Genomic DNA, 11,549 nt, shown 5'->3' with positions numbered 1-11,549 from the left:
GCTGTTACTGGTACCATCATACCTCTGGTATTTGAGTCACACATTGTTTCTGGTACCATCATACCTCTGGTATGTGAGTCACATGCTGTTACTGGTACCACCATACCTCTGATATCAGATCACAGGCTGTTACTGGTACCATCATACCTCTGGTATGGGAGTCACAGGGTGTTACTTGTACCATAATACCACTAGTATGGGATCACAGGCTGTTGCTAGTGCCATTGTACTTCTGGTATGGGACCACAGGCTGTTACTGGTACCATCATACCTCTAGTATGGTAGTCACAGGGTGTTACTGGTACCATCTTACCTCTGGTATGGGAGTCACAGGCTGATCCTGGTGCCATCATACCTCTAGTATGTGTCACATGCTGTTACTAGTACCGCCATACCTCTGGTATCGGATCACAGGCTGTTACTGGTACCATCATACCTCTGATATGTGAGTCACAGTCTGTTACTGGTACCATCATACCTCTGGTATGGGAGTCACTGGCTGTTACTGGTGCCATCATACCTCTTGTATGGGAGTCACATGCTGTTACTGGTACCATCATTCCTCTGCTATGATATCACAGGCTGTTACTGGTACCATCACACCTCTGATATGGGAGTCACAGGCTGTTAGTGGTACCATCATACCTCAGGTATAGGAGTCACAGACTGTTACTGGTACCATCATACCTCTGGTATGGTAGTCACAGGCTGTTACTGGTACCATCTTACCTCTGGTATGGGAGTCACAGGCTGTTAGTGGTATCAGTATACCTCTGGTATGGAAGTCACAGGGTGGTATGGGATCATTGGCTATTACCGGTACCATCAAATCTGTGGTGTAGGAGTCACAGGCTGGTATTGGTACCATCCTTCCTCTGGTGTGTGTCACAGGCTGTTACTGATACCATCTTACCTCTGGTGTGTGTGTCACAGGCTGTTACTGGTACCATAATGCGTTTCGTATGGGATTACAGGCTGTTACTGGTACCATCACACCTCTGGGATGGGAGTCACAGGCTGTTACTGGTACCACCATACCTCTGATATGGGAGTCACAGGTTTTAGTGGTACCATCATACCTCAGGTATAGGAGTCACAGACTGTTACTGGTACCATCATACCTCTGGTATGGTAGTCACAGGCTGTTACTGGTACCATCTTACCTCTGGTATGGGAGTCACAGGCTGTTAGTGGTACCAGTATACCTCTGGTATGAAAGTCACAGGGAGCTACTGGTACCATCGTACCTCTGGTATGGGATCACTGGCTGTTACCGGTACCATCAAATCTCTGGTGTAGGAGTCACAGGCTGGTACTGGTACCATCTTACCTCTGGTGTGTGTCACAGGCTGTTACTGGTACCATCTTACCTCTGGTGTGTGTGCCACAGGCTGTTACTGGTACCATAATGCATTTGGTATGGGATTACAGGCTGTTACTGGTACCATCATACCTGTGGTTTTGAAGTCACAGACTGTTACTGATACCATCGTACCACTGATAGGGGAGTCACAGGCTGCTACTGGTACCATCATACCTCTGCTAGGGGAGTCAGAGGCTGTTACTGGTGCCATCATACCTCTGGAATGGGAGTCACAGGCTATTTCTGGTATATCTGTCTGGATAAGATCCTGGCTGCATCTCTGTATGCCTATGTTCTAAAATAAAAGAAAAACAAAGGTGTCCTTAAACTATGCAAATGTGTGTCATACTTGCAATATCAGGAATTACTAGCTCATACTCATTTAAGTTATTGCGTGGAACACTAGCCGATGAGCTCACACACAGTCTGGATGTAATATTTTACTGCATAACTGTACTGTGCTTTTTGTAATAAAGTGCATTTTGTTATAGTTTAAGTGCATGCCCTAATTTTAACTGTACTTTATTGTGTTTCTACTGCTACTAGAGACATAGCACCACACAGTTTTCCCTTGTGCATAGTGTATTGTCCGCATCTTAGTCAACTAACCCACACTGCTGTTACCTCACTGCAGACATGCATTGCTGAAACTACATGCTGTGTAGGTTACCCCTATATCCCTCATTCACACACTCCCTCACACCCACTACCACCTCTATTCCCCCCATCTTGCCTTCCTTCACTCACCACTCTCACCCCATACACGCACCACTCTCCCATTCCTTCTGCTCACTTCCATGAAACCTCTGCTAATAGTATAGAAGCTTACCCAGAAAGCAGATATTAAACAATTCCTCTTCTATTCCAGCTCACACGGTCTTATTTTTACAAGTCCCCTTCTTAGGAAATTTCCTAAACTACTGCCCACGACTGAGGATCTACTGTTGTTTTTATATTTCTCCCAGAAAGTCTACTGTAATCTCCCAGCACAAAAACAGGTAAGCTCCAATGCTTTTTATATATGTATGGCATATAGCCTAGGTTTGTTACAGCACTCCCTATTAGCATACACACTCACAAGAACACCCTGTTTCTTTCCCTCTGCTACTCTGCCTGTACTATCAGTTTTTATCCAGTAGGAGGTAGCAGGGATCCATTTACTCCACTCCCAAAAGCCAACCACTCCAACCTGAACACACCCTTGTACCAGATCCAAAATGTACCAGACAGTACCTCTCCCTATAGAAACTGTCCAAAGTTTGAGCCATTGGATTGTTACATTAAATTGCTGCTCAAAACTTTAACAGACTGCAGACTGTACCTTCCAGCCACATGTAATCACCTTCTCAAGCATTCAGATACAACCACTATCTTAAGTGTCACAAGATCTTCACTGATAGGTTTTAGCTTACTTCTCTGGGGCTCTAACCTGCTCCGTTCGCCCTATGGGCTCACTCCGCTCCCCTACAGTGCCCACACTTCCCACCCGCCCCCACTACCTGTACATTTATCTATCACCAACTCCTCCCACAATCATCCAATCAACCTATTACACTTGACCCCACCCCCAATACACAACTCCACCCTGATAATCCATACCCACTCCAAACAATGCCCCTATCTCATCACATCTTCTAATCCTCTCTCTCCTACTAACCTCTCTTTCCTGTCTTACCTTTCTTACACAACTGCCTAACCACCACCTTAACTCACCCACACATCCCACTATCACCTACAAACTTACGCACACACCACCCTTCACTGCCATTAATCACAAACTCTTTTCTACTAACACGTCCCTACTCTTCAAACCCAAATGTCTACCGACCTTATCCTCTCACAACACACACCTCCAACCTCATGCCAATAAACGCTCCACCCTCCACCACTCAAATTCACCTTTCACACTAATATACCTCACACTCATCCTCCACCAAATCTCCCTCTCATTCTCAGGAGACATTCACCGCAACCCAGGACCCACTGTACCACCATACCTCTGATATGGGAGTCACAGGCTGTTAGTGGTACCATCATACCTCAGGTATAGGAGTCACAGACTGTTACTGGTACCATCATACCTCTGGTATGGTAGTCACAGGCTGTTACTGGTACCATCTTACCTCTGGTATGGGAGTCACAGGTTGTTAGTGGTACCAGCATACCTCTGGTATGGAAGTCACACACAACACCAACTCTCAACACACAATACACCAACACACAATACACCAACTCTCCTCCTACACAACCCCATATACCCAAAGACATATGCCTCACCACATTCAATGCCCAAAGCCTTCAAACTAAAATCCCTAACCTCCATTCCTGGCTCTCCCACAACCATCCAGACATAACAGCCATCTCAGAGACCTGGCTTAAACCCCCTATAAAGGACAATGAAATTCTTCCACCAGGTTACCAAATAATTCGCAATGACAGACTACATTAGAAACATGGTGGGGTAGCTATTATGTACTTCTCCTCCCATACCATTACCCCTTACACTAATCACATCCCCACCTTTGCCAATGCTGAAATAACAATAGGTCTACTAAAAATCAACAAGTCCATATGCATAGGAGCCCTCTATATTCCCCCAGACAACAATATCCAGACCCTAGAAGATATCCTCTCCTGGTTTTCCTCCACCATCAAAAATGAAGCCTACATCCGCGGAGATATGAACATTAACTGGGCCTCTATTTATTCTCAAACCCCATCTCAAACAATCAACCTGTACAACTTCTGCCAACTAATAAACTCTCCAACTAGACCAAACAAAGATGGGACATCCAGTACCATCACTGACCAGATATTAACATCTAATCCCAACCTTACCTCAGATGCTGGAATCCTTCCTGACCCTCTCAGTGACCACCTGCCAGCTTTTTCTGACCTTCTCCCTTTCCTCTTCAAAAGCAACACCACTATATTCAAACCCGTAACCTCTCCTGTTTCAACCCTCAAACCTTCTCCGAATGTCTAAAGCATACTGACTAGACTCCTCTAAGAACCCTACCCCTTGACAATGCCATAAGCTACTTCGGTGAGTCCTTCCTAAACCTACTAAACCTCCATGCTCCCCTCAGAACCATGCATGCCAAGTCCAACCCCTCCTTCTGGCTCTCAAAAGAAACCAAAACAACAATGCATCAAAGAGACAAAAATGGAAGCTATACCAGAGAAACAAGACACAGAACTCCTTCCTAGAATTCAAACAACTCAAAAATTCAATTAAAAAAGCAATAACTAAAGATCGCAAAACATACTACACCAAACTCCAATCCAAACACGCAACAAACCCAAAAAAATTTTGGAACACCATCTCCTCCCTTCTCCACCCAGGAAACAGACAATCCCTGTCCTAACAGCACCCTTACTGACCTTGAAACAGCCACCCAATTCAACTCTTTCTTTGTGGACTGTATTACCCTGGCATTTGGCAATCCAATAATAGGCAAAAGAAAAAACGAAATAAACTTAAACAACTCCAAAACACTTTTAATATAAGACAAAATAAACATGGTTTAGTGCTTTTGTCAGTACCACAAAACAAGGTAAAAACTAATTTAAATACTTTTCAAGTAAATGAACCCCACCCCCAATAATGAACCAATGTTTAATAGACCAACCTCTAATAAAAGTAACGTGCACAACTAAATGCTGGCTAAGAACAGCAATGTAAGAAAAAACATTTAAAGCACTAAATGCTAGTAAAAAAATATAACCATATAAAAGTTTGTTAAAAAAATCAAAGAAATCTCAAACCATATTGTGTCTTCTTTTAAGTTCACTGGTGATGGAAACTCTTTCATTTAAGCCTGGGGAATTGGTGACATTTAATCTTAATTGCCACACCATTTCCCTATGCATCAATATTTTTTTCCAGTCACCACAAAAAGGGCCATTGTGAACCTGCTACAACACTAAAAACTTAAACTTGTCAAAACCATCATGGCATGCCAGTGCACTTTTATTGTCAAGTTTCTGGATGCTGTATATATGTTGGCAAATTCTACAGTTTAACCCATTAATCGTCTTGCCACCGTAGAAAGCGTGGCAGGCCTGACATATAGCAAGGTACACCATCCTCTCAGAGAAACAATTAAATTGGCCAAGTACCCCCGTTCTCCTGTGTTCCTTACATGTTTCTCGAGGGGCTTTCCCGACCATCGTTTGGAAAGTACCCTCAAAGGGGTTAAAGGTGAAAGGGTAGGCAAGCATTATTAAACAATGGTTGTGTAATGACAATAATATTCAAAAGCAACCAACTTTTGTAACAGTATCATTTTGCACTACACTCGATATAAAGGCTATTAAAAATATTATTATAAAAAATGTTTTTTGTTTAATTGTGATGAAAACACTAGATCTATTAGAGAGTCTATGCCACATTTTATGCATAAAAGAAAAAATAACATCAAAGATTTGCTGGAGAGGAAACCACAGGAGAATGCGGGTACTTCGCTGGTCACAAACAGTGCAGATTTATTGAAGACAGTTATGGTGGATGGTTGCACAGTGTGGCAAAAATGGCTTTGTGGAGGTAAATTTAACTGCTTCTCCAACAGGGTGGTGTACCTTGCTATATGTCAGTTCTGCCAGGCTTTCTACATTGGCAAGATGATTAATGGGTTAAGCCGCAGAATTTACCAACATATACAGCATCCAGAAACTTGACAATAAAAGTGCACTGGCATGCCATTCTATGGTTTGTGATGGTTTTGACAAGTTTCTGTTTTTAGTGTTGTAGCAGGTTCACAATGGCCCTTTTTGTGGTGATTGGAAAAATGTATTGATGCATAGGGAAATGGTGTGGCAACTAAGATTAAATGCCACCAGTTCTCCAGGCTTAAATGAAAGTGTTTCCATCACCAGTGAACTTAAAAGAAGACACAATCTGGTTTGAGATTTCTTTGATTTTTTAACAGACTTATATATAGTTATGTTTTTTACTGGCATTTAGTGCTTTAAATGTTTTTTTCTTACATTGCTGTTCTTAGCCAACATTTAGTTGTGCATGTAACTTTTATTAGTGGTTGGTCTATTACACATTGATGGGTTCATCACGGGGGTGGGATTCATTTACTTGAAAAGTATTTAAACTAGTTTTTACTTTGTTTTGTGGTTCTGAAGATGTCAATGTACTGATGAAAGTGCTAAATCACATTTATTTTGTCTTATATTAAAAGTGTTTTGGAGTTTTTTAAGTTTATTTCGTTTTTTCTTTTGCCTGCTATTGGATTGCCAAGTGCCAGGGTGTTTTTCTGTTTATTTTACTGACTTCTACACTCTCCAGTGATTTTCCTTTTTGGTATTTGTGGACTGTATTGCTAAACTGTCCCCCCCCCCCCGTCAAATCCCAACCACACCTAACCCCCATCCCCCAATCACATGCCTCCTTCCTCCCCTTTTAACCTAAAACTTACTCCCTCAAGCACAATAAAGACTTCTTAAACTAAAACCTTGCCACAACACACCTGCTAATGTACCATCAACCTTCCTCAAACTATCGGCTGACAGCATAGTTCTTCCCATTTCTATCATAATAAACAGATCCATTCAGGAATCTTATGTCCCATCTATCTGTCGCCATACCTACATCATCCCTCTCCATAAGGGAGGCAGTAACACAGACACCACCAATTTCAGGCCTATTGCCATCCTTTCCCCACTTACTAAAATACTAGAAAAAGCTAGCCATTCACAACTGATACCATATCTAATTCAAAACAATCTCCTCACCACCACTCATCATGGCTTCCACCCTGGTCACAGTACCATGACTGCCCTCCTTTCCTTTCTCGAAACCATTAACCTAGCTTGTGACTTAGACAAACTCATATCCACACTGTTCCTAGATCTAGCAAAAGCTTTTGAGACTGTCTCCCACCCCTTGCTCCTATCCCAACTCTCCTCTCTCCATCTCTCTCCCTCCACTGTAGCCTGGTTCTCCAGCTACCTCTCTGATCGTCAACAAGCTGTACAATGGAAATCCGCAACTTCTCCCTTCCTGCATACATCCACTGGTATGCCACAGGGTTCTGTTCTAGGTCCTCTACTCTTTAATATATTTATCAACAAATTCCACCACACCATCCCAGAGTCCTCACTAATACAGTACGCAGACGATTCAACAATCATCTGCTCAGCCTAGTCACCCTCTGACCTACTATTAAAAACCCAATCAGCCTTCTCTAAAACAGAAACCTGGATATAAAGCAATCACTTGGCCTTAAACGCTAATAAAACCAAACTCATGATCTTTATTCCCTCTAGAAACTCCACTATCGACAAACTCATTCTCCATAATCAGCCAAAATAATATACCCCTCGAAATTGTCTCCAGCATTAAACTACTCAGCATCACCATTAATGAAAATCTAAAATTTGATATCCCTATCCAATCCACCATTAAAAAAAAACACCAAAAACTATGACTACTGTACAGACACAACTGCTACCTAAGCTCTTCCACCAGACAAATCTTAGCCCCCCCCCACTTACGTACAGCGCTCCTCTACTAAACAATCTACAACTTGGCCTACAATCCCAACTCGAATCCTGCTACCATAAAATAAGCAAATTTGTAACCAATTCTAAAAACTCAACACACCACTGCCTCTCCCTCCGTACCTTGCAATGGCTTGAACTACCCAATTACCTGAAATTCCTTCAGCTTACCACTGCCCACAAGATCTTCTTCAAACCATCCATTTGCCCTTCTCTCACTACCACCTTAACCCCCTACGTACCTAACTCCTCTCGCAGATCAGAAAAGCAAAACCTTCTTCAACTCTACAAACCCACTAGACCCCCTGGCCAACTTCTGCTGTCCTGCTCCATTGCCAAACTCTGGAACTCTCTCCCTACCCCTTCGCAATACGTCTAACCATACCAACTTCAAACCTCTCTTGTTCTCCCACCTGTTTTCAAAATGGGCCTGCCCATGTCACACTCCTCCCTACCTTCCCCTCTATACTCTCTTTCTTTCCCATTCTCACTTTCACGCTCATGCTTCAATTCCTCTCACTTATATCTTACACCATATCTATTCCTACTTTTTCACCCCACTTTACAATTCTAGACAATCATCTACTGCACTTGGGAAAACCTTCTCGGATTGTCTATATTACATTTCTCAACCACATTCCATTCACCTTTATCCCCTCTCAAGATTGTAATCTACCCACCTGCATGGTGCTGGACTCTTAACCTGACATTCACGTCATACTGCTTTGTGTATTAATATGCTACATAATGCTGTACTATGTCTGTAAAATGTATTCTTAACCTGACGATTATGTTTATACTAAGTTGTATATGTATGTAATGAGTCATTGGAGTGTTTCTCCCTGGGCCTGCACTGAAAATGGGCTTTTCTTGCCCCCGTGGACTTCCTCAGTCATAAAACTGAAATAAATAAATAAAATAAGTGATTTACTCAGATTCACACACTGGACAAGTGGAACCTAAGGGACAAGGACATAGGTTTAATGTTCTACCCTAACTGCTAAGACAATAAAGTTGACATATTTCATATTATTATTTTTTGCTGTGAAATCGGCAGAAATATATGATATTGGATCTGTAACTGTGACTGCTCAGGTTCGTCTATTTTCATCTCCTTATGCTCACCCAGGCTAAACTCTCCTCTCTCATTCTCAGGCAGTAGACTTCTCTTTATCTTGTAAGTCTCTTTCTTCCTCTCATCAGTAACCACTTCATCTAAGTACAGACACTTGGTGTATACTTTATATTACTATAATGCTATATCATACTGAATGTTATTTGGATAGTGCATTTTAAAGTGTTTCATCTTTGTACCTGAATAGTGTTCCATTTTTTATCTTATTTTTGGCTGATGTACAGTCTATAGTGTGATTATCATAGTTTTCTTTGATGCAAAATGTATAGTGTTATTCTGTACCTATGAAATTGCACTTGTTAATCTATGTTATATGTGTATCTTACTTCCAGTTGATGTACAGTCTTAGTGTTATTGTCCTAGTTTTCTTTGATGTAAAATGTATACAGTAAACTCTCAGTTAACCAGAACTCAAGCAACCGGCACTCTCAAGCAAACAGCAAATAAATATTGAAGAAAGTGAGTACAATTTTCATGTGTTGCACTTTCTGTTTTCTCCCCACAGAAAAATACCTTACGTTTTTAGAGTTTTAGAGTTTTAAAAAGGAAGATAGGAATAAATTCCCTCTCTCCCCAACCTGAGAACAAGTCAAACCAAACAAATAGTTTAGAGTACAGTATTAGTAAGGTCTATTTTTAATAGTGGCTCTGAAGCAACCAGAAACTACAGTTATCCAGCATCTACCAATCCCCATGGGTGCCAGTTAACTGAGTGTTTACTGTAATGTTATTCTGTACCTTTGAAATTGTACTTGTTAATCTGTTATATGTAGAGCTTTTCTCCTCAGGCCTCTGCTGAAAAAGGACTTGTGTCCAGTCAGACTTTCCCAGTAACCAAATGTAAAATAAATAAATAAATAAATTTTGTCTTTAGAGGTTATTCAAGAGTGTTTAGCTGTCTGTGTTGGTCATTGTTCCAAATTATAATCATCTGTTTGACATCATAGCCAGTTACTGGGGGAAACGTACTCACTAACTTCATATGGGAAGAAAGCAACTTAAACAGGAATACTGCTGGGAAAATAAAAGCCCTAGTTAGACCCTCAGTAATAAAAAAATGAACTAATGGAAATACAAGCTGGATTGGTTCAAAATATTACTGGAGCCAGTATTTTCTTTAATATAAATGCTTCCCATCATGAACCTGTTCACATTAATGAAAAGACAGAAAATAAAACATTTAAAACCCTCCTGTATTTGCAAATTTACAGAAAACATTGATATCTGAGAGCAGTGGGACAGTAATGTTGGAGAACTGCCTGTCAACTGTCATACTTTATAAACATCACACATTTTAGCATTAAAAACCCATCGCATTACAGGGGTACGGCAGCTTTATACACTGCCCAGTGATGTGATAACCTCTAGTGACCACATGGTATAAACATTGCTGCATTTCATTTCAATGTACCTTCAAGTTAGATCGCTCGTCACATTGTACATCTGTCACACCCATATCTCTCACTTGTACAGATTTTCGTAGAATGTCCAGATTTTTGTCTCATATTTTTGGTTTGCTTCCCATAAAATTGTTTTTTTTTCTGGCAAATCATTGGCAAGTGATTGAGGGTCAAATTCAGAAATAATGACAGACATTTGAGTTTCAAACTTCATATCCTTCAGAACATTCATGCTAATGTAAAACATTTTATTCTATGAATTTTCTAAGAATGCAAGAACAATATTTAAAAAGTGTCCTTGGTTTTGGGCCTTTGTCCCCATTATTTATGGCTTTGTTCAGATTCTTGCTCTAGAGAGGCATGGTCACACCGTGTCACACATTTAGCTGAGGAAAGGTTAGGAAGTGCTTCTGGATATCAGACAACAGAGCAGCTGAGGGGCTGAATGTATAATGCAATATTTTTAGTTTATACTTTCTCTCTTTCATCCCCTGCTGGAGACCCATCCTGTTATATACATATTAATGAGCAAATCTGCATGTTGTAGGTGGGGACAGTTTCAGCAACAGACAGGAAGTGACTGAAGGGTGTAGTGTTTATGGTAATTCTGTCATAGGCTGTTTGTCAAAAGGTTCATTTTTGCTGTTGGCCTTTTGTTCTGCTGGATCCGATTTATGAAAGTAGCATTTACTTTGTCTGTAAAGCCTGTATCTGTGGTGCTGAAGTGTGAAACAGAACCATGAAGCTGGAGGTAAGTAATGGCACATGCTTTTCTCTGTATGCTCCTAGCTCTAATGTTTGGAAAAGATCTGTTAGTGAATCTGTGACGCAGGTCTTCACTTCCTGCAGAGGCTGAAGCTGATTAAAAACAAAGTAGAAGGGCAGGAATGCTGGATTCACAGGGAGCTTATGTTTCTGTAGAAATAATGATTTTTAGTATTTCTTTCACCAGATTTGAAACCTGCAAGCTGCTTGTGGTTAGAAACACAACACGCAACATCTGCATTTCCACTTCTCTGTGTTCAGCTGCTGCTTTGAACTCATTTTGCATTTTTCTTGAGCACATTTTGTAAATATGCATAAAAGGAATACTGTTGTAAAGTGTGGATATCTTTGTGCAGACATAAGATACTGAACA

General features: G+C 41.0%; 1 protein-coding gene across 1 annotated transcript in view; it reads left to right on the top strand.

Moving 5' to 3' along the window:
• Positions 1-10,973: 10,973 nt before the first annotated feature.
• The window catches only part of LOC122815115 (zinc finger protein 2 homolog), a 100,306-nt gene continuing 99,730 nt past the window's right edge, over positions 10,974-11,549 (top strand). Inside the window, exon 1 of the mRNA XM_044087361.1 lies at positions 10,974-11,162. Coding sequence (XP_043943296.1) covers positions 11,151-11,162 — 12 coding nt within the window. The 5' untranslated portion in view covers positions 10,974-11,150. The remainder of the gene's footprint in view (positions 11,163-11,549) is intronic.

The sequence above is a fragment of the Protopterus annectens genome, chromosome 11.part0 (genome assembly GCF_019279795.1).
Source record: "Protopterus annectens isolate FY-2018-M chromosome 11.part0, PAN1.0, whole genome shotgun sequence".
Lineage (NCBI taxonomy): Eukaryota > Metazoa > Chordata > Ceratodontiformes > Protopteridae > Protopterus > Protopterus annectens.
This window is presented reverse-complemented; position numbering and strand designations above follow the sequence as displayed.